Raw genomic sequence first — 24,838 nt, forward strand, 5'->3', positions numbered from 1 at the left:
TATTTGGCAGTCTCTCATTTATGATGGTGGCTCAGGGTACAGAGTATCCTAATTTCTTTGAAAAGGGCATTTGCACTTTTTCATTCTTCTTTTTATAGAGTGATTTCTGAGAGAAGAGAGCAGATAGATCTAAATCTTATCATCGAAAAACTCAAAGTTGTATTTTCTAGTTAAGAGTAACTTTGGGGAGTTCCCGTCTTGGCGCAGTGGTTAACGAATCCGACTAGCAACCATGAGGTTGCAGGTTCGATCCCTGCCCTTGCTCAGTGGGTTAAAGATCCGGCATTGCCGTGAGCTGTGCTGTAGGTCACAGACATGGTTCAGATCCTGCGTTGCTGTGGCTCTGGCGTAGGCCGGTGGCTACAGCTCCGATTCGACCCCTAGCCTGGGAACCTCCATATGCCGCAGGGGCGGCCCAAGAAATGGCAAAAAGACAAAAAGAAAAAAAAAAAAAAATAGAAAAAAAAAAAAAAAAAAGAGTAACTTTGTGAGTTCCTGTCATGGCTCAGTGGTAAGAACCCATCTAGTATCCATGAGGACGTGGGTTCAGTCCCTGGCCTCGTTCAGTGGATTAAGGATCTGGCATTGCCATGAGCTTTGGTGTTGGTCACAGATGCCAGCTGGATCCCATGTTTCTATGACTATAGTATAGGCTGGCAGCTACAGCTCCAATTAGCCTGGGAACATCCATATGCCATGGGTGTGGCCCAAAAAGACCAAAAAAAAAAAAAAGAAAAAAAAGTACTTTCAATGTTTCATTGTAAAATACAACATTTAGCATAGTCATTAGTAATTACCCTTACCAAGTTAAGGAAATTTCGTTTATTGCCTGCTAAAACCTTCTATTTGTTTATTGTTTTTAAAGTCAGGAATGTGTGCTTAATTTATGGCATCTAGGGAGACTTTTTTCTTCTTCTTTAATCTTCTAACATAGTAATTATGTTAGTTCATTTTTTAGTATTGAATCATCCCATCCTTGCATTCCTTCTTTCTTAAGATTATTTTACTGACTAATTTTTCTCCTGGTTATAAGTCATGTTTCTTATTTCTTCACGTATTTCCAGTAATTGTTTATTAGATAATGAACATTGTGAATGTTATGGTGTTCAATGCCTGGATTTTATCTTATAAATGTTGAATTTTTTTTTTTTTTTTGAAGAAACTGAGTTTATCTTATTTTTTTGTCTTTTTGTCTTTTCTAGGGCTGCACCCATGGAATATGGAGGTTCCCAGGCTTGGGGTTGAATCGGAGCTGTAGCTGCCGGCCTACGCCAGAGCCACAGCAGCGCAGGATCCAAGTCACGTCTGCGAGCTACACCACAGCTCACAGCAATGCTGGATCCTTAACCTATTGAGCAAGGCTAGGGATCAAACCCGAAACCTCATGGTTCCCAGTCAGATTCGTTAACCACTGCCACAGTGGGAACTCCGAAATCTGTTTTATTTTGCAGTTAAGTTACTCATGGATCATCTGATCCTTTTCAGATTTCTTTCTTTCTGAGTTTCATTCTCTAGACCTGACCTTACAAAACACAGAGCAAGACTCTACTGATAGACATACCTTTATTGCTAAAGTATGACCCTTCTGGGGTCTGTTTTGAAGTCCTGGATATCTTGGTGTCTATGGAAGCTCTCTCTACCTAGGCTGCTTGGCACATGAATATACCCCAGTCTTGTGATAGCTCTGGAATTGATCAGCTTACCGCTCCCACAGCATTCAGCAAAAGAATCAGGGGGACCCCACCTCAAGATTTTTGGAGTTCTTTTTCTGTATACCTTCCTCCTTTCTGATACTCTATCCTGCTAATTCTAGCTACTTCAAGCTTATCAAACTCTGAATTCTGACTCCTTAACTCAGCGAGACTGCTAGATTCTTTTTTTTTTTTTATTGCTTTTTCAGGGCCACACCCTCGGCACAAGGAGGTTCCCAGGCTAGAGGTCAAATTGGAGCTACAGCTGCCAGCCTACACAACAGCCACAGCAACGCCATAGCCTAGCTGTATCTGCCACCTACACCACAGCTCAGGGCAACGCCAGATCCTTAAACCCACTGAGCAAGGCCAGGGATCAAACCCGCAACCTCATGGTTCCTAGTTGGATTCATTTCCGCTGTACCACAATGGGAACTCCCAAGACTGCTGAATTCTGCTTCACATCCTTTTCCTTGTCCCCAGTTTGAAAGTTCCTCTCCTTTTTCATTACTCATACTATTTTTGTTTTATTTCTTTTTTTTTTTTGTTGTGGTTGTTGTTGTTGCTATTTCTTGGGCCGCTCCCGCGGCATATGGAGGTTCCCAGGCTAGGGGTCCAATCGGAGCTGTAGCCACCGGCCTATGCCAGAGCCACAGCAACATGGGATCCGAGCCGCGTCTGCAACCTACACCACAGCTCACGGCAACGCCAGATCGTTAACCCACTGAGCAAGGGCAGGGACCGAACCCGCAACCTCATGGTTCCTAGTCGGATTCGTTAACCACTGCGCCACGACGGGAACTCCCTTTTTTTTTTTTTTTATTTTATTTTTTTTATTTCTTAAATAGATTTGGTAGAACTTTATCTAATTCTTTTAAATTTTTTTTAATATTTAAAAATGTTTACTTTGTCTCTTTTGTTAACTTATTGATATAGTTGCCTCCGTAATATATTTTTAGTTGTGTTTTTGGTGTATGGCACTGGTCTGCCCTGGCTCTTTCTCTTAAACTCAAGGCTTGCACTTAATTTTTCTAGGGACTCCTCTGGGAAGAATGGCTTGTAGCTACTGCATAGTCTTCTTTTGTACCTCTTTTGGGTTGCAAGTTTTAGTCCTCTAGTTTTGATGTTGGATCAAATGATACATGAGTATAAGCTTAACATTCAGATGAAGGCTGCCTTAATCAACTCTCAATTCAAGACCTTTCCACAGAACATTTTCATTCTTGTTGATTTGTGTACTTTTCAATCCTTTTCTTTTATTCTTAGAAATGTAAAATGTGTGTGTGTGTGTGTGTGTGTGTGTGTGTATTGTAGTGAATGGTATTGTACTTCATTTATTCTTTTTTTTTTTTTTTTTTTTTTTTTTTTTGCTTTTTAGGGCTACATGTGCAGCATATGGAAGTTCCCAGGCTGGAGTTCAAATCAGAGCTGCAGCTGCCAGCCACAGCCACAGCCACACAGGATCCAAGCTGCAGCTGCAACCTACAGCACAGTGCATGCAACACTGGATCCTTAACCCACTGATGGAGGCCAGGGATTGACCCTGCATCCTCATGGATATTAGTTGGGTTCATACGACTGAGCCACAATAGGAACTCCCTCATTTATTTCTCTCAACCTGCTCTTCTCATTCTGCAGTATGTCTTGGAGAGCTTTCCATGTCAGTTCATGTAAATCTACAATAGAGAATTTTAAGATAATAGTATCCCATAGTATATGTATACCGTAGATTTTTTTAACTGTCTACCTATTAATGACATTTAGGTATTTCCAGGAAACCTGGGGGTGGGGGGCATTCCTACAAGCAGTGCTACTCCTTAAGATGTTCTTGTACATTCTCTCTTATGTTCCTCTGTAAATATTACTTTATAAAAAATGGAATTAAATGAACCTTAGAGATGTACGTTTTTATGGATTTCACCAATTTGCCCTTTAGAATGTCTATGCCAATATGCATTCCTTCCGATAGTTCCAATTTTTCATATCCCTAGTCTACTTTTATTACTGTTTTTGTCAAATTGATACATGAACCAAAGTAACTCATTTTCCATCTGGTGTCTGCCTTCCTAAAATTCTTAAAAAATTCCCAATTCACTGTTGGCATCTTTCTGTGCTGTAATGAATGTTCTTCTGTGTATATCTTTTTTCTTTTTTCTGTATATATCTTTGCTATCATCTTAATATAATTTTAGAAGAGAGGGGAGGTGAGCACATGTCTTTAACTATCCTGAACTGTCATGGATGCTGGATTATTGACTGTAAGTACTACTAACTTGCTCTTGCATGCCAGTCTCTACATTCCCATTCAAGTTTGTGTCTCGATATAAGTCTCTTTGTTATGGGCCCTTGGGTATAACCCCTTAAATGCTTGAAATGGTAGTTATAAACTCTATGAATCCTAAGATTCTACTATTCTTTGTGCAGAATGATGATTAAATAATGTAACCTTTTCTGAAAAAAAATTATTAAATCAGGAAATCTGTTACATTAATAAAAATGTAATAGTAATGATTTTTGAAATTTTTATTTTTAGGTTTTAGAATATTTAAATGATCTGAAACAATATTGGAAAAGAGGATATGGGTATACTATTAACAGTCGCTCCAGCTGCACCCTGTTTCAGAATATCTTTCAGCACTTGGACAAAGCAATTGAACAGAAGCAAAGGTAAAAATTTACAAATTTATTTTGGTATATATTCTGAATGTCTAGTTAAGCTTTTGAAAAATGTTTTATAATGGGTGATTGTTTTTTCGTTTTTTAAAGTTTTATTGAAGTATAGTCGATTTACAATGTTTTGATAATTTCTACTGTAGAACAAAGTGATTCAGTTATATCTATACACCTATACATTTCTCTCAGATTCTTCTCCATCCATATAGGTTATCACAGAATATTGAGTAGGGTTCCCTGTGCTATATATAGCAGGTCTCTGTTGACCATCTTATTCCATATACAGTAGTGTGCATATGCCAATTCCAAACCTTGTAATGGGTAATTTTAAAAAATAGATTTTGCTTATGTTTTAAAAAATTGAAAAAGAATTAGATGAAAAAATAAGTTGAAAGAATTAGATGACATGTTATAAAGCGTATAAATCCTCCATTCAACCCAACAACTGGAACATAACTAATAATTTGCCTTTGTCTATTTTTCCTCGGTGATTCCATTCTCCTACCTTCCTTTACCCTCTTTATTCCTTGTCCCCTTTAAGTGCTGTTCTGAATTTGGTGCATATAGTTTTTTCGCCTCTATAAAAATTGCTTTTGTTATGAATGTATGTACCCAAATGATATGTTTAGTTTTACTTAGAGACATTCTTATTATGTTCCGGGACTTGTGTTTTCCCTCTCAGTATTATTACGTTTTTAATATTTATGTTGCTGCATATACTGTAATTCATTCATTTTACTCTGGTACAAATTCAGTGATTTTCAATATTCAGGAAATAGATACTGCAATTTATATTATTTTTTGTCAGTGGCCATTTGAATAGTTTCTGTTTTTTGCTATTATAAATAATGCAATTGTACGTGGTTTCTGAAATGATATTTTTCAAAGTTTTAAAATGAGAGTTTCTCATCAAAAAGATGTTAATCTTTGTTAACATTCATATATTTCAAAAGTTTAAAAAAACTTTTCATAATTTGAAAATTTTATGAAGTCTTAGCCACATTTTTTGTGATAAATATGCTTCCATGAAAGCCTATACATTCATGGAATTGGAGATGAAAATCCTGTAAATATTGGAGATGATACATTTGATGTGTTCATATTAATACGTTTTATACACATATAGATGTAGAGAGGAATTTTGTATTTGTGAATATAACTTCAGTTTGTGGAGTTTTCTTGGGTTTGGTGGGAATTAAGGAAGAAAACCAGATTGAGTACCTATGGTTCTTGACTTACAATGATTTGATTTATGATTTTTTTTCTTTATGATGGTACAAAAGTGCTACACATTCAGTAGAGGCTATACTTTGAATTTTGATCTTTTCCTGGGCTAGTGATAGATGGTAGGATACTCTCATGATGCTGGGCATCAGCAGTCAGCTGTAGCCCCGAATAAAAACTGCTGATACACTTTGGACCATTCTATACCTATACAGCCATTCTGTTCTTCACTTCTAGTACAGTGTTCAATAAACTACTTGAGATACTCAACAAGTTATTACAAAGTAGGCTTTGTGTTATTTTGCCCAAATGTAGATTAATGTGTTTTGAACATGTTTAAGGTAGGTTAGGTTAAGCTATGATGTCTGGTAGGTTTTTGGCTTAATAATGGGTTTATTAAGACGTAACCTCATCATCAATGGAGAAAGATCTGTATTTTAGTTTCTGCTGCCAAACACTTTTGTGGGGCAAAATAGTCAAGGGACGTACCCTCTTTGAGATAGGCATTAACTTCTTTCCCACTTGGCTTTATGAATGGTTTCCCACTTGGTTTTAAAACCCTTAGACTTTATGAGATAACAGACCTTTACTATTTATTCCTTGTTCATTATTTGTCCCATTGCTTGAATGTGAGGTATGGCAAACTTAAAATTGTGTTTGAAAGATTCTTAAATTTTCTAAGATTTGCTATTACATTTGATACCAGATATAAAGCTTAAGTAAGAAGTTTATCATTGGTGTTTTAAAATAAGTGAGAGGAGTTCCTGTGGTGGCTCAGTGGTAACAAACGCAACGAATATCTGAGAGGATGCAGGATTGATCCCTGGCCTCCATCAGTGGGTTAAGGATCCGGCGTTGCCATGAGCTGTGGTGTAGGTCGCAGATGTCGCTGAAATCCGGTGTTGCTGTGGCCATGGCCATAGGCTGGCAGCTGCAGCTCTGATTCAACCCCTAGTCTGGGAACCCTAAAAAAATAAATAAAATAAGTGTTTCTGAACACTGAAAACTACAAAACATTACAGAGAGAAATTAAAGGGAACCTAAATAAACACAGAGATATACTATCTTTATGGATTGCAAGACTCAGATCGATCATCTGTAGGCTGACTGTAATCCCTATCATAATCCCAGTAGGTCTCTTTGGAAAAATTGAGAAGCTTATTCTAAAACTTATACAGAAATGCAAAGGACCTGGAAGAGCTGAAATACTTCTGGAAAAGAACAAAAGGACTTCTAAATAACCGAATTCAAAATTTATAAAACTGTAATAACCAAATGGATCAATGGTATAGAATAAAATTAAGAAATAAATTGTTTCTGACAAAGATGCCATGGTAATGCATTGGAGAAAAGAATAGCCTTTTCAAAAATCGTGCTGGAGTGTTGGATATCCATATGTTAAAAAAGTGACACTCAGACCCTTCATAGTATACACAAAAATGGATCAGAGATTTAAATGTAAAATGTAGAATTAAAAAACTTCTAGAAGAAAATGTAGGATCAAGCAACATGGATATACTGTACAGCATAGGAAAATATAGCCATTATTTTGTAATAACTTAGAGTATAATCTATAAAAATGTTGAATCACTGTCTTGTACACTGAAACTAGCATAAATGGTAAATCAGCTACACTTAAATTTTAAAAAAGAAACAAAAGAAAATGGGTCAATGACTTGGATATAAGAACTAAAGCTGCAAAACTCTTAGAAAACATTATAATATATCTTCATTATCTTGGATTAGACAAGAATTTCTTAGGTATAACACCAAAAGCACAATCCATTAAGTTTTTGATAAAACGGACTTTGAAATTAAAAATCTTTCTTCCAAAAACACTATTTGAAAAATGAGAAGAAAGACAATAGACTTGGAGAAAATAGTTGCCAAACATATGTGTATGATTAAGGATTTGATTCTAGAGTATATAGAGAAGTTTTATTTTGATAATCAGGTGACAGATAACTCAATTTTTTAAAAAGTGTTAAAGATTTGAACAGATAGTTTACTAAAGAAGATATATGGATGGCAGATAAGCACATGAAAAGATACTAATAAACTGTCTACTGATAATATTATATATTAAAACCACAGTGAAATACCCCTAATATCCCCTTAGGAGTCCTGCAGTGGTGCAGTGGATTAGGGATCCAGTTGCAGCAACTTGGGTTGCTGCAGAGGCATGTGTTCAGTCCCCTGCCTGGTGCAGTGGGTTAAGGATCCAGAGTTGTTGCAGCCGTGGCAGAGATTTTTGTTGCTGCTCAGATTCAATCCCTGGGCTGGGAACTTTCATGTGCCATGGGTTTGGCCAAAAAATTAAATAAAAATTTTTAAAAAAGAATCTTATACGTACATCTGGAATTCCCGTCGTGGTGCAGTGGTTAACAAATCCGACTAGGAACCATGAGGTTGTGGGTTTGATCCCTGCCCTTGGTCAGTGGGTTAACGATCCGGCGTTGCTGTGAGCTGTGGTGTAGGTTGGAGATGCGGCTCGGATCCCGAATTGCTGTGGCTGTGGTGTAGGCCGGTGGCTACAGCTCCGATTAGACCCCTAGCCTGGGAACCTCCATATGCCTTGGGAGCAGCCCAAGAAATGGCAAAGAAAGACAAAAAAAAAAAAAAAAAAAAAAAAAAAACCCACAAAAAAAACCATCTACTATGTGATTTAGCAAATCTGCGTACCCAGTAGAAATGAAAATGTGTCTATACAGACTTCCACGTGCACGTTTACAGCAGTATTATTCATAATAGCTGAAAACTGTTCAAATGTCCATCAACTGAAAAATGAATAAACACAATTAGTGTATCTATATGATGAAATAGTACTCAGCAATAAGAATGAACTAACTGCTAGGAAGATAAATGTGTTTCTAAATTGGATTGTGAAGACTGCGCAGACAGCTGTTAACATTTACTAAAATTCATTTAATTTAATTAAAATAAGTGAATTTTATGGTTACATTTTATTTCAATAAAACTTTTAAAACAATATAGGTAACTAATAAAAGGAAAAGGGAAAAAGAAAGAATGAAATAATCTTTTGTAGGAATGGAAATAATATTTAAAGATTTTACTATTTCAGAAAAATGGCATCTTTCCTCAGAGTCTTGTTTTTGTTTTTTTTAATGAAATGACCCCAAAATGCTTTCTGGCACATAATTGTTAAAAATGTTTTTTAAGTTATTAGTTCACTTCCCTGCCTTAATAACATTACCAGAAAATAATCAAATATTTTTTAAAATTAGGGTCCTTGCAGTCTTGTAGAGTCATTTTTTTTTAACTACAGATGTGATAAATTCATTGAGTAATAAAAAAAAGAAAAAGAAAAAAAATAAAAATAGACTATTTTTTAAGAGCACTTAAAGCTCACAGCAAAATAATTTTATTGAGAAATAGTTCATATACCTTATAGTTCACCCATTTAAAGTACAGTTCAGTGGTTTTTAGTGTATTCAGAGTTGTGTAAACATTATTACTGTTTAATTTTACTGTTTAATTACCTTAAAAAAAAGACACACCACATTAACAAAAGGAAGGATAAAATCACAAAATTATCTCAATAGGCACAGAAAAAACATATAACAAAATTTAACATCCATTCATGCTAAAAACCCTTATCAAAGTTGGTATGGAGGGATCATATCTCCATATAATAAAGGCCATTTATGACAAACCCCACACCTAACATCATACTCAGTGGTGAAAAGCTGGAGGAAATCTTTTCTCTAAATTTAGGAACAAGACAGTGATGCCTATTCTTGCCACTTCTATTTAGTATTGGAAGTCGTAGTCATAGCATTTAGAAAAGAAAAAGAAATAAAGGGCATCCAGATTGGAAGGGAAGAAGTAAAAGTGTCACAATTTGCAGATGACATTATACTAAATATAGAAAACCATGAAGTCTTCACAAAAAAACTGTTAGAACTAGTAAATAAATTCCGTAAAGTTGCAGGATACAAGATTAATATGTAGACATCTGTTGCTTTGCTATATACTAATGAACTATCAGAAAGAGAAAGTTTTAAAAAATTTAATTTAAAATTGCATAAAAAAGAATAAAATACTTAGGAATAAACTTAATCGAGGTGAAATACCTATATGCTAAAAAGTATAAAATATGAAGTAGATTGAAGATGATACAAAGAAAAAGATAACCTGTGCTCTTGGATTAGAAGAATTAATATTTTATTTATTTATTTTTTTCTTTTTCAGCCACACTTGTGGCATATGAAAGTTTCCAGACCAGGGATCAATTCTAAGCTGCAGCTGCAACTTCTGCCACAGCTGTGGCAACACTGGATCCTTAACACACTGTGCCACAATGGGAACTCACATATTTTAAAATGTCCATATTACAGACTTAATGCAATCCCTATCAAAAATACCTTTGACGTTTTTCACAGAACTAGAATAAATAATCCTAAAACTTATATGGAGAGTTCCCATTATGGCTCAGTGGAAATGAATCTGACTAGCATCCATGAGGATGCAGGTTCAATCCCTGGCTTTGCCCAGTGGGTTAAGGATCTGGTGTTGCCATGAGCTGTTCTGTAGGTCACAGATGTGGCTCAAATCTAGTGTTGCTGTGGCTGTGGTGTAGGCCAGTCGCTAGAGCTCTAATTAAACCCCTAGTCTGGGAATCTCCACATGCTGTGGGTGCAGCCCTAAAAAGACCAAAAAAAAAAAAAAGATAAAACTAAAACTTAAACAGAACCACAAAAGACCCCAAATTGCCAAATCAATCATAAGAAAAAAGAAGGAAGGAGTTCCCGTCGTGGCGCAGTGGTTAACGAATCCGACTAGGAACCATGAGGTTGCGGGTTCGGTCCCTGCCCTTGCTCAGTGGGTTAACGATCCGGCGTTGCTGTGAGCTGTGGTGTAGGTTGCAGACGCGGCTCGGATCCCGCGTTGCTGTGGCTCTGGTGTAGGCCGGTGGCTACAGCTCCGATTCAACCCCTAGCCTGGGAACCTCCATATGCCGCAGGAGCGGCCCAAGAAATAGCAACAATAACAACAACAACAACAACAACAACAAAAAAAAAAAAAGGGAGACAAAAGACAAAAAAAAAAGAAAAAAGAAGGAAGCTGGAGGTTTCACCCTCCTTGACTTCAGACTATACTACAAAGCTACAGTAGTCAAAACAGCATGATATTGGCACAGAAAGACACATGGTTCAGTGGAACAGAATAGTGTCCCAGAAATAAATCCACACACCTATGGTCGATTAATCTATGACAAAGGAGGCAAGAATCTACAATGGAGAAAAGATAATCTCTTCAATAAGTGGTGTTGGGCAAACTGGATAGCTACTTATAATAGAATGAAATTAGAACAATCTCTAACACCATATATAAAAATAAACTCAAAATGGTTTAGAGATCTAAATGTAAGATGGGATACCATAAAACTCCTAGAGGAAAACATAGGCAGAACACTCTTCGACATAAATTGTAGCAATACTTTTTTTTTTTTTGATCCATCTTCTAAAACAAAGTACTTGAAAGCAAAAATAAACAAATGGGACTTAAACATAAAAATCAAGGGAAACCATTAACAGAGCCACTTCCACAGCAAAGGAAACCACTAACAAAACAAAAAGACAGTCTACTAAATGAGAATAAATATTTGCAAGTGATATGACTGATAAGGGGTTAATATCCAAAACAGGAGTTCCCGTCGTGGCACAGTGGTTAACAAATCCAACTAGGAACCATGAGGTTGATCCCTGCCCTTGCTCAGTGGGTTAATGATCTGGCGTTGCCGTGAGCTGTGATGTAGGTTGCAGATGTGGCTCGGATCCCGCATTGCTGTGGCTCTGGTGTAGGCTGGTGGCTACAGCTCCGATTCAACCCCTAGCCTGGGAACCTCCATATGCCACGAGAGCAAGAGCGGCCCAAGAAAAAATGGCAAAAAGACAAAAAACAAAACAAAACATATATAGTTATACAATCCAATATCAATAAGAGAACAGACAGCCAAATAAAATGGGCAGAAGAACCAAATAGACATTTTTTCCAAAGGAGATGTAAGGATGGCCAACAGGCACATGAAACAATGCACAGCATCACTAATTATTAGAGAAATGCAAACCATAACACCAATGAGATAACACCTTATACCTGTCAGAATGGTATCATCAAAAAGTCTGTAAAGGGGAGTTCCCGTCGTGGCGCAGTGGTTAACGAATCTGACTAGGAACCATGAGGTTGCGGGTTCAGTCCCTGCCCTTACTCAGTGGGTTAACGATCCCGCGTTGCCGTGAGCTGTGGTGTAGGTTGCAGACGCGGCTCGGATCCCGCGTTGCTGTGGCTCTGGCGTAGGCTGGTGGCTACAGCTCCGATTCAACCCCTAGCCTGGGAACCTCCATATGCCGTGGGGAGCGGCCCAAGAAATAGCAACAACAACAACAACAACAAAAGACAAAAAAAAAAAAAAAAAAAAAAAAAAAGTCTGTAAAGGGAGTTTCTCAGTGGTCTGGGGTTTAGGATTTGGTGCTTTCACTGCTGTGGCCTGGATTCAACCCAGTCTGGGAACTGAGATCTCACAGCAATCTGCTGTACACCACAGCCAAAAAAAAAAAAGTCTATAAATAACAAATGTTGGTGAAGAATTAGAGAAAAAGAAGACCTTGTACACTGTTGGTGAGAATGTACATTTGGTGTAACCTCTGTGGAAAACAGTGTGAACTAAACACTAAAAATAGAACTACCATATGACCCAGCAATTCCACTCCTGGATTTATATCTGGAAAAAAATGAAAATACTAAATCGAAAAATACATGCACCACAGCGTTCATAGCAGTATTATTTACCATAGCCAAGATATAGAAGCAACCCAAGTCTCCATCAACAGACAAATGGATAAGAGATTGGTATGTATGTATATATAGAATAGAATATTACTCAGACATAAATAAGAATGAAATTTGTCTTTTGCAACATTGATGGACATGGAGGGTATTTATTATGTTTAGTGAGATAAGTAAGACAGTAAAAGATAAACACTGATATCATTTAGACGTAGAATTTTAAAAATAAGGCAAATAATATATATTTAGCAAAACAAAAACAGACTCAGATACAAAAAACAAACTAGTTAGCAGTGAGAGGAGGAGAGGAGGGAAGGGCATGAGAGGAGTATGGGATTAAGATACACAAACTACTATATGTAAAATAGACAAGCAACAAGGAAATATTATACAGCACAGGGAATTATAACCATTTCTTGTAATAACTTTTAATGGATATAATCTATTTAAAAAGTGAATCACTGTGCCATACACCTGAAACTAATATAATATTGTAAATCAGCTATACTTCAACTAAAAAACAAACCATGCCCATTAGCTGTGATTTCCCATTAACCCCAACCCTCTCAGCACTAGGCAACCACTAATCTACTTTCTATCTTTATGGATTTGCCTTTTCCAGATATATGATATATGAATGGCGTAATAATATGTGGTTCTTTGTGACTGGCTTTTTTGACTTAGCATAATGTTTTCAAGGGTTCATCCATGTTGTAACATGTGTCAGTATTTCATTCTTTTTTATGGCTGAATTATGTTCCATTGTATGAATATTCCGTATTTGTCTATCCACTCATTAGTTGATGGACATTTCAGATATATCCACTTTGGGGATGTTGTAAGTATTACTACTGTGAATATTTATATTCAGATTTTTGTGTGGATGTTTTATTTTGCCTAGGTGTATACCCAGGAATGGAATTTCTAGAGGGTCATTAATGTTGACTATCAGGGATTGCTAAAGAATATTAAAACTAGATTATTTATGATCCCTAATATGCAGTGGTTCCTAGATGTGATCTGAAGATGAAGCATTCCAAGTTGAGGTTGGCCCATTTATAGTAATCCAGATCACCTTCTAGGAAGTTTTATTTATTTTGTTTTTATCTTAAAATGAAATTCCAGAGTTCCCGCTGTGGCTCAGTGAGTTAAGAATCTGACTGCAGCAGCTCAGGTGTGTGGTGTATGTCACAGCTGCAGCTTGGATTCAGTCCCTGGCCTGGAACTTCCATATTGTGTGAATGTTGGCATTAAAGAAAAAAGATTCCAGTTTTAGTTTATTTTCTTATAATCTGCTTATCATATTCAAAATTGATGTACAGAAGGGGAAAAATGAAATGGATTGTGTACTCTTATATTACGTAGTAGCTGATTGTGTTTTTATATGCTTAGAAGCTAATGAGACTAATTTTCATGAGTGGCTTGTTGAATGAGATGCATTAATATAGAGGCAATGTGATGTGGTAGGCAGATGCTTGAATTTGCTTTGAGTCCTCATTCTGCTTTATTGATGCTGCAGATTTCTGAAAAGGGGAATGTCTATCCTGACTCACAGGGTTGTGATAATCAAATGAGATGATGTCTGTTAAAGCACTTAGTATAATGTGATATACAAATGTGGTATTGTTATCATATATGAGCATTCTCTGGTCAAAACATGTCCTTAGGAGTTCCCATCGTGGCACAGTGGAACCGAATCAGACTATGAACCATGAGGTTGTGGGTTTGATCCCTGGCCTTGCTCAGTTGGTTAAGGATCCGGTGTTGCTGTGAGCCGTGGTGTAGGTTGCAGATGTGGTTCGGATCTGGCGTTGCTGTGGCTGTGGTATAGGCTGGCAGCTGTAGCTCTGATTGCCCCCTAGCCTAGGAATCTCCATATGCCGAGGGTTCGACCCTAAAAAGACAAAAGCCAAACAAACAAATGAACAAAAAACATGTCCTTAGGAGTTTCTGCCATGGTGCAGTGGGTTAAGAATCCAACTGTAGTGGCTTGGGTCGCCATGAAGGTTGCAGGTTTGATCCTTGACCTGACGCAGAGGGTTAAAGGATTCAGTATTGCCACAGCTGCGTTGTACATTGCAGATGTGGCTTGGATTCAGTCTCTGATCTGGGAACTTGCATATGCCACAAGTGCAGCCATAAAATTTAGAAAGCAAAAAAAAAAAAAAAAAAAAAAAAGGCTTTGATGTCTGTCAGACACACACTTTCCCTCCCCCAGCTACTGTGATTATTTAAATATTAGAAACAAATACTTTGCAGTGCTTATTCTCTTAACATTTTCATGGCCTTGAGCTGATTTCTTAAAACTCATTTCCTTTTCATTGGCAAGATGGAGAGAATTTTTACTTTTTTTGGAGGATTAGTCTTTTATTTGAATTGAAAATAAAATTCATTCAACAGTATTTTAAGCAGCTACTGCGGTACATGTCAGGCAGTGTTTTAGGAGCTGGGTCTATTAGTGATGAGTAGGACAAAATCATTGCCCTTGTGACTTACAATCCAGAGAAAATAGAAATGAACATAAAAGCCATGGGTCATCATATAACTGTTTATGTAACATTGTAAAACAGTATAAAAAGCTTAAGAAAGGAGAGTTTGACCTTGTGAGACAGGAAATGATTTTCACCACTGCTTCCTCTTCTAACCGAAGAAGTCAGCACTGATTGTGAAGAACCTGGCAGGTGCTTTTTCAAGGACTAGTTCTCTTTATACTAAAAGACTAATTAGGGTTTTAAAAGATATTTATTTAGCTGAATCAAGATGAAATCTTTTTAAATAGGTAAAGGGAAGAAAGTGAATTTAGAGACTTCTACCAGATTTCTTTCCAAAAAAATAGATTGATACTGACCAATTTTATGAGCAGTGCCAAAATTAAGGCACTTCTGACAAAACCAATATAAGTTCACAACAAAAATGGATAGAAATTACAGGGTTCCAACATGCTACCCCCTCTTCCACATATACAGCCTCCCCCATGTGGTATAATAATGTTTTAGTAGAGTACTTTATCTTTGTAGTTTTTCTGATCTAGTCTATTCTGTAATCATCTATTTGATATTTGTTCTATCAAAACACTAACCTTTCTTATGACTTTGCATTTTGGATTTAGAGTTCTTGTGATAAATAAGTGTGTTTATCTATGTATAAGTTTACATGTATACAAAAGCACTCTTTTGTCATTAATATTATTTGAGGAAATGTCTTTCACTTAATTCTAGAGTTCCCAGGCAACGTTTTGCTTTCTCCATCCCCCCTCTGCCCCCCATGAGATGATATTGTGTACACAGGTTGTTACCTTTTTTGTTGTGATCTTTTTATATTAACATTACATCAGAGATACTCTTCAGTGTTTTTGAATATTTTTCAACATTATTTTAATAATATGGTTTTACTTCACAGAAGAATTGGAAATTGCAAATAATGCTAATTGATGTGTCAACATTTTGTTTAAATATAACCAGTCCTCCAAATCCATCATGGTCCTTGACTTACTAGGATCTTGATTTTTATTTTCTTTCTTAAACACTCACTACAGTGATGGGTTTAAAGTTAAAACCAGTACATTTATTATTTAAGCAGCTATTGCTATTAAAGCAGCTGTGATTAGAAAAGCAGATCGAATTTATTAAGGGAATGAGATAAACTTGGATTTTATTCTACTTTCCCATTCCCCATTATAGCTGTTAGTATGTGTGTGTGTGTGTGTGTGTGTGTGTGTGTGTGTGTGTGTGTAGTTTCTTTTTAATTGAGAGAATTCAGTAAGTCATTTCCTGCCTTTTGTTTATATTCTGGACAATATAATTGCTTACCTCATGAGATCTTCAATTTTGTCAGGAATACGCTCAGATACCAAATTAATTGCTGTGAATATGTGTTACTGTTATTAAATAACTCTCATTAACCTTTTTCTGTCTTTTTGTTTGACTCTCATATCTTTTGATTTTTTTCAGTTTTCACCATCCAATAAGTGTATGGCTTTTTTAAGCGTGCGTAGTTCCATGTTTTAACATAAGATGGCAGCATCGAAATAAAAATGTGGTGGCACCAAGTTATTACTTAGTTCTTTGTTACCAGGGAGTTGGTTTTCTAAAGTTCTTAGAAATGTATGTAGATTCTAAATTCTAAATTCTCAGAATATTTTTTTCTAATGAAAGATTTTTTTTTTCAGTTAATGTTTACAGACTTAATAAGAGAAGCATTTTTAACTAACATAGGGTATTAGTTCTTAGGTGAGATTTCTAACTCAGAGTCTGCTCCCTCTTGTCTTTTTGCTAATTTTCTGAAGTCAATGTTCCATGGAGTTTAATTAGGTATACCGGGAGCCTCTTCTAGTGCTGGTTGTTGAAAGATTCCATCTACATAAAAGTTAGTATAACTAGGCTGGCAAGGCTCTGAATTCAAATTCAAATATCCTATCCCCTTGCCTTCTGGAAAAACAATTTTTGATTCTCCTGGACTCTAGGTCTGTGATGTTTAGAACTTTATTTCCCTGCTCTATCTTCTGTGTCTAGAATAAACCTCAGCATGTAATGAAGGAATATCCACTCTCCTGTAGTTCTTGTTTATCCAAGGCATCCAAGTCACAAACCTATGTGTCATTCCTGGAAAACAAGTTAAAAAAAAAAAAAAAAAACTGCTGAAGAAGAATTGGCTTGAACTGTTGGAATTTGGAAAAGGCTTTATGGGAGGAGGGGTCTTTGAGGTTGGTCACTGAAGACTTCTTTCACAAACCTCAGCAATATCAGCCCTTCATGCTTGTTTTGATTTTTTTCAAAAACAGCTTTATTGAAGTATAATTGGTATAAACAACACGTTTAAAGTATACAGTTTGATGGGTTCTTACATACTTACACACCCACAAAACTATCACCACAATCAAGTTTACAAAGTATCTACCACATGCAGAAATTTCTTTGTGACTCTTATCTATTCCCATTCACCCTACACCCTGCCATTTCTCAGGCAAACCACTGGTTTGCTTTCTGTCACTGTATACTAATTTGTGTTTTCTAGAATTTTATATAATGGAACCATATAGTATGTATATATTTTTGTTTGGCTTCTTTTACTCAGCATAATGGTTATGAGATTCATTTATGTTTTGGGTATTTGTTGTTCATTCCTTTTTATTTAGTATTTTATTTAGTATTCCATTGTATGGATAATCACAATTTTTCTTTTCTGTTTATGATGGACATTTGGGTTGAGGCTATTACAAAGAAAGCTGCTATGAATATTTGTGGTCTTTGTATGGACATATCCTTTATTTCTCTTGGATAATTAATACCTAGAGATAGACTAGCTGAGTCATACTTAGGTGTGTATTTAACTCTTTAAGAAACTGCCCAACTCTCCCAACCAGTGTGTAAGAGTTACAGTTATTCTACATCCTAGCCAAGACTCGATATGGTAGATATTTTTAATTTCAGCCATTCTAATGGATCTGTTGGAGCACCTCATTGTGACTTTAGTTTGCCTTTGCCTAAAAACTAGTATTGGAGGCAGAGGGACTGAAAAGTGCCCACCAAACTGAGAAGGCATCTTGAAGCTGAAAAACAAGGTGGGTCACTTACAGGATAGGATCGGGATCAGGCGGACAGTGGATCCAAAAATATTCATAGCTGTACTCTGCACCAACAAGGGGCCATTGGGACAATTTTATACTTAACTTAGAGTATGAGGGTAAGAACTTGGAAATAGCATGTGCATTCCTAAGTCAGAATTCACAAATGGTAACTAATCTCTTGGGTAATGAAAATACGTCAGTGAAGGTTTTTATTGTTTGGAGACTAACAGAACATTGAGGCTACCTGGTCCTAATGATATTAAACAGTATCTATTAACTACAGAGCACTTGACACAAGTGATTTACTGCTACACAGTACATTCAGTCCTGGGCAAGTGGAAGGATAGGAGACACTATAAGGACCCAAGATGGTATCACTTATGCTAACAGCCATACAACTAGTGATACTGAGCATCTTTTCATGTGCTTATTTACTATTCATATGTTTATTTTGGTGAAGTGTCTTTTCCAATATTTTGCCAGTCTTAAAATTAGATTGCTTATCACTTTGTTGTTGTAAGAGTTCTTTATATATATTCTAGGTACAGTTTATGCTTTACAAGTGTATTCTTTGGGTCTGTGGTTTGCCTTTTTTTGTTTTTATGATGTCTTTTATGGGCTAATTGCCCCACTGTTGAGACAGTTCCTTCTGAGCATCTGTTTGATACCCTGCATATTTTGAGGTTTTCCCAGTCTCACTTGTGCAAACACAGACTATTCCTGGCCTTGTGTTCTTTTGGGGGATTTTTTCACTTTCTTTTCAGTGCTTTTTGCTTGGATTTGGATAGTTTTCTCACATACATGAGCTGAACAGTACTCACCATAGCTGAAAACTTCAGATCTGTTCTCTGGTACTCCATCCTGTGAGTTCTAGCCAGGATGGCCTCCTTGAATTTTCAGTTCTGTCTCATCTTCTCAGGAAGATTGCCATGCCCTGTGCTTGCAGCCTGGAGACTCTAGGCAGTTAAGATGGGATAGTCGTTGGGATTCACCTCATTTGCCTTCCCTCACTCTTATTCTCACTACTGTTGAATGTCTGAAAACAGCTATTTCATGTATTTTGTCTGGCTTAAGGCAGGAAGGTAAATCCAGCCCCCGTTAGTCCATCTTGACTGGAAGCAGAAGTTATTTCTATATATTTTTCTTGAGAAAACACTGTATGCTTGAGTCATTCATTTCATTCTATGTTTGTGCTAACCTGTTGAGCTTAATGCTTCTCTGAATGCCTCTTTGGAGCTGATGTGCCCATCAGATGCAAAAGAAGACTTCAAAAAAATTTTTTTCCTTTAATTTTCTTCCCAAAGCATCCCATATCTCTGGCAGTTCATGTTGCTTATTTGTGCACTTATGTAAGTATGGGAATTATATGAGTCGTCTAAAGCTCTATTTGATATTCCTGGATCATGTTTAAAAACACTCTTTGTGTTAACATTAGTTGAGTGTGAAACATGAATTAAGAGATTAAAAAGATCTAAGCTGAGTGCATTTAGGGGAAAAACATGCAATTATTGTTTCTCTGGTTTAGCTATTTTTGGAGTGTTTTACTTACTTTGAACACATACATAGTCATCAAACCTCTTTTAACAACTAAATTTCCTTTTTAATTGATAATTTAATAACATCTCCTTATATAAGTAAAAAAGAGGCCTGTAATTTGAAGAACTGTGTTCTTAGTCTTGCTAGATAACATTAGGTAATTCACTCGTCTTTTTCTTATTTCTAAAATGAGAGGTCTTGACCAGATCTCAATCCTAAAACATTAGAATTCTAACTGTGTATTTCTGCATATAATTGATTTGTTTTCTTATATTTGTATTAATGGTTTACATTTTCTAGGGTTTTTAAGAAAATGTTTTAAAGCTAAAATGTACCTCCATAAAAGTGGCTTTATTGCTAGAAAATGGGACACCCCAAGTTTAATGCAGGGAGGAGAGAGCAGAGTTAAAGATGTGTTCAGTGCCTTTTTTTTTTTTTTTTTTTTTTTAGGGCCGCACCAGTGGCATATGGAGGTTCCCAGGCTAGAGGTCAAATCGGAGCTGTTGCAGCCGGTCTATACCACAGCCACAGCATCACCAGATCCAAGCCGTGTCTGTGACCTACACCACAACTCATGGCAATGCTGGATGCTTAACCACTGAGCGAGGCCAGGAATCTAACCCGCAACCTCATGGTTCCTAGTCCGGATTTGTTTGCGCTGTGTCACGACGGGAACTCCCTTCTTATTCCTCATTTTTTGGGAGACTATTATGCTAAGAGTTCTAAAGAATATCAGTACAAGTCAAGGATATAGTTAGTATGAGAAATGTGACTGATAGAAGTCTATATTTGTTGAAGGATCAGAGTATGCAGTCAGGACACAGAGAACAGAAGCATGATTCAAGAAAAATATGAACATTCAAAGCAAATTATAGAATATCTGAATTTTTCTTAATTTTGTATTGTGTGTAAGTTTAAAGTGTGAATCAATCTATGTAGACTTTTTTTTTTTTTGGTCTTTTTGTCTTTTTGCCTTTTCTTGGGCCGCTCTCGCGGCATATGGAGGTTCCCAGGCTAGGGGTCTAATCGGAGCTATAGCCACCGGCCTACAGCAGAGCCACAGCAACGTGGGAACTGAGCCGTGTCTGCGACCTACACCACAGCTCACGGCAATGCCGGATCCCCAACCCATTGAGCAAAGCCAGGGATCAAACCCACAACCTCATGGTTCCTAGTCAGATTTGTTAACCACTGAGCCACAACGGGAACTCCTATTTAGACATTTTAAACATATAGCTCAATAAGATGCGATTATTAGACCTTTCTGGAATACACATGATGCAGGAGATAAAAACTAATGTGATTGTAATATGTAGCACAGATATTCTTAGGATATGGGGAATCTGAACTCCCAAAACAGTATTCAAGTTTGTGTATTTCTCTGGGATTAAATCCCATTCCTTTAGATTCTCAAATGATTTTATGTCTCCAATAATTAAAAACTGTAAATGCAGGATATGCATCATTACTGATTGTCCTCGCAGCTTCTCCTCTAAAAATTTTTTATGTCTACCTACCAAAAGACTGCAATCTTTAGTTAAAGGTAAAAACCTAGTTCTTTCTGTCATGGCATTCTGAACCTCACAACTCTGTTTATTGAATGACTATGTGAGAAGAAGAAAGCTACATGGGACCACGGGACCATAGATAGAATGGAATGTAGCAGTCTTTATACTCGGTAGTTTTCTGATGAAATTTATGTGCAGTGGCCTTATATTAGGAATTGAGTAAACTGAGAAGTGGTTTTTTTTTTCCACATTCTTTCTCCTTTTGTCTTCCCATTCACTGTGTTCTCTAGGTCTCTTTGGTCTTTCTAACCACCTCACCCCAGGCCCCAGATACACACATGTTCACATACACACACACGCATACTTCCTTACTCCCTTATTCACACATACACATGTACACACCCTTAACACTCTTACCCTTTTGCTGCTGTTGCCAGTATTTTGGGCTTAACAATAAACCACCTTTGCTTTGAAGAAACTTGGGAATGAAACCCAGAAAAATTCCCATGCCATTTTTGGAACTTGGTTATATGAAGAGAAGTTTGGGATTTGATTCTTTCAAACAGCACCGGGCCTGTAGTAACTGAAGTAAACCAATTCCTAGCAGATGGCTTAGAACACTTCTAAGATTTGCTCTCCATTAGAGATGAAGAGCTGTGTGTTTCTGAGATGGAACCAACTACCTTCACAAGAATTACTGATTTACTTTACAGAAACCTAGCACATACTTTTAATGGCTTCTGATGAAAACTAGATTATAAATAAATACTTTTGTGTATTTGTTTTGACATCTTTAGAGTTACAAAAACAAACCAGCAGTTAAAAATCACTACTGTTCCTGTCATGGCTCAGCAGTAATAAACCCAACGAGTATCCATGAGGACACAGGTTTGATCCCTGGGCTCGCTCAGTGGGTTCAGGATCCCGCATTGCCTTGATCAAATCCATGCCTCAGCAGCAACCTGAGTTGCTGAAGAGACAATGCCGGATCCTTTAACTCACTGTGTCACAGCAGGAACTCCTTGAAGTTCTTCTTTGACCCATGTATTATTTAGATGTATGTTGTTTTTTATCTCCAAGTGTTTTTGTATTTTTCCATTATCTTTCTGTTAATGATTTCTGATTTAATTCCATTATGGTCTGGTGTGGTCTGGTTTAATTCCAGTGAATAGACATTGCATGATTTCTGTTTTTTTAAAACATTTTAAGCTGTGTTTTATATCACAGAATGTCTCTTAGTGTGTTCCACATGAGCTTGGAAAGAATCTGTAATCCACTATTATTAGATGAAGTAGTCCGTAGATGTCAGTTACATTTAGTTGATAGCATCGAATAACAATGTCCTTATAGATTTTCTGCCTTCTGGATCTGTCCATTTCTGATAAAGGATTATTAATGTCCACAACTGTAATAGTTGATTTATCTGTTTCTTCTTTTAGTTCAGCAGTTTTTTGCCTCATGCATGTTGTGCTCTGTTGCTAGGTACATATACACTAAGGAATGTTAGATCTTCTTGGAATAGTGACCCCTTTATTAATATGTACTGCTTCTCTTTATCCCTGATGACTTTCCTTGCCCTGAAGTTGGCTGTGTCTAAAATTTATATAGCTACTCTTACTTTCTTTTGATTAGAGTTAATTAGCCCATTACATTCTCTATTACTTTCATTATTTTACTTTTTTTTCTTCGTTTTTTGGCCACACCCACAGTCTATGGAAGTTCCCAGGCCAGGGATCCTGACAACACCAGATCCTTAACCCACTGTACTGGGCCAGAGATTGAACTAGCGACACCACAGATATAAGCTGGATCATTACCCACTGTACCACGGTGGGAACTCCTCCATTACTTTACTTTTAATCTACATGTGTCTCTATATTTCAAGTGAGTTCCTTGTAGACAACATATAGCTGAATCTTATTTTTTGATCCACTCTGACAATCTTTGTCTTTTAATTGGTATATATTGACCATTGACATTCAGTGATTATTGATATAGTAGTATTAATATCTACTCTATTTGTTATCTTGTCTATTTGTTGCTCTTTTTCTTTGTTTCTGTTTTTGCTTACCACACTTCTTCTGCCTTTTATTGTTTTAATTGAGCATTCTATGTGGTTCCATTCCCTTTCCATTCTTAGCATGTTAGTTGTGTTTCTCTTTTTTTACTTTTTTTAGTGGTTGTCCTAGAATTTGCGATATACATTTATAACTAATCCAAGTCCGCTTTTAAATTAACACTGAACCACTTTGTGGATAGTGCAAGCACCTTATAATAACAAAAAAATTTCTAATTCCTCCTTCTCATCATTTGTATCATTGCTATCATTAATTTCACTTATACATAAGTATACATAAGTTTGTGTGTGTACAACCTGTAAACATACATAATTGAATATATTATTGCTACTACTATTTTGAACAAGTGGCTACCAGACCAATTAAGAATAAACAATAAATGGAGTTCCCGTAGTGGCTCAGTGGTTAACAAACCTGACTAGTATCCATGAGGATGCAGGTTCGATCCCTGGTCTCGCTCAGTGGGTTAAGGATCAGGCGTTGTCACGAGCTGTAGTGTAGGTTGCAGACATGGCTTGGATCCTGCATTGCTGTGACTGTGGTGTGGGCCAGCAAGTACAGCTCTGATTCGACCCCTAGCCTGGGAACTTCCATATGCCACAGGTATGGCCCTAAAAATACAAAATACAGAAAAAAAAAAAAAAAAGAATAAATGACAAAGTATTCATTCATTCATTCATTCATTCGTTCGTTTTTTTAGGGCTGAACCCTTGGCATGTGGAAGTTCCCAAGCTAGAGATTGAGTTGGAGCTGCAGCTGCAGGCATGTGCCACAGCCATAGCAACTACAGATTCAAGCCACGTCTGCAGCCTATGCTGTAGCTTGAGGCAGTGCTGGATCTTTAACCCACTGGGCAAGGCCAGGGATCAAACCCACACCCTCATGGATACTAGTAGGGTTCTTAACCTGCTGAGCCACAATGGGAACTCCTAAAATTTTTACTTTACCTTCATTTACTCATTTCCAGTGTTCTTCCTTTCTTTATGTAGATCTGAGTTTCTGACCTATATCATTTTCCTTTTCTCTGAAGAACTTTTTATTTCTTGCAAGGCACATCCACTGGCAACAAGTTCCCTCAATTTTTGTTATTTCTTCATCACTTCTGAAGGGTAATTCTGCAGGGTACAGAATTCTAGGTTGGTAGGGTTTTTTCTCAACAGTTATAAACATTTCACTCCTGTCTTCATACTTACATGGCTTCCAAAGAGAAGTTGGATACAATTTTTGTCTTTGTGTTGTCTCTCTGTAAGTAAGATGCTTTTTTCCTATGGCTTCTTTAGATATTTTTTTCTTTATCTTTGATTTTCTGAAGTTCTAATGTTATGCCTAGGTATAGCTTTGTTTGTTTGTTTGTTTCATTTTTCCTGTTCAGTATTTTTTTACTTCCCTGGATCTGTGGTTTGGCGTCTGACACTAATTTGGGTAAATTCTCATTCATTCCTGCTTTATTTTATTATTATTATTATTATTATTATTATTGGTCTTTTGTCTTTTTAGGGCTGTAACTGCTGCATATGAAGGTTCCCAGGCTAGGGGTCAAATCAGAGCTACAGCTGCCAGCCTACACCACAGCCACAGCAACACTGGATCCAAGCCATGTCTGCAGCCTACACCACAGCTCACGGCAACAGTGGATCCTTAACCCACTGAGCAAGGCCAGGGATAGAACCCGAAACTTCATGGTTCCTAGTTGGATTCGTTTCCACTGCACCGCAACGGAAACTCCTCATTCATTACTGCTTTAAATATCAC

At 36.9% G+C, this 24,838-nt stretch overlaps 1 protein-coding gene across 2 annotated transcripts in view; it reads left to right on the forward strand.

Moving 5' to 3' along the window:
* MINPP1 (multiple inositol-polyphosphate phosphatase 1) overlaps positions 1 to 24,838 on the forward strand; it is a 53,963-nt gene that overhangs the window by 15,462 nt on the left and 13,663 nt on the right. For both annotated transcript variants that reach the window (XM_001927672.4, XM_021072285.1), the window contains exon 4: positions 4,225 to 4,358. In XM_001927672.4, coding sequence (XP_001927707.1) covers positions 4,225 to 4,358 — 134 coding nt within the window. The remainder of the gene's footprint in view (positions 1 to 4,224; positions 4,359 to 24,838) is intronic.

This window comes from Sus scrofa, chromosome 14 (genome assembly GCF_000003025.6).
Source record: "Sus scrofa isolate TJ Tabasco breed Duroc chromosome 14, Sscrofa11.1, whole genome shotgun sequence".
Lineage (NCBI taxonomy): Eukaryota > Metazoa > Chordata > Mammalia > Artiodactyla > Suidae > Sus > Sus scrofa.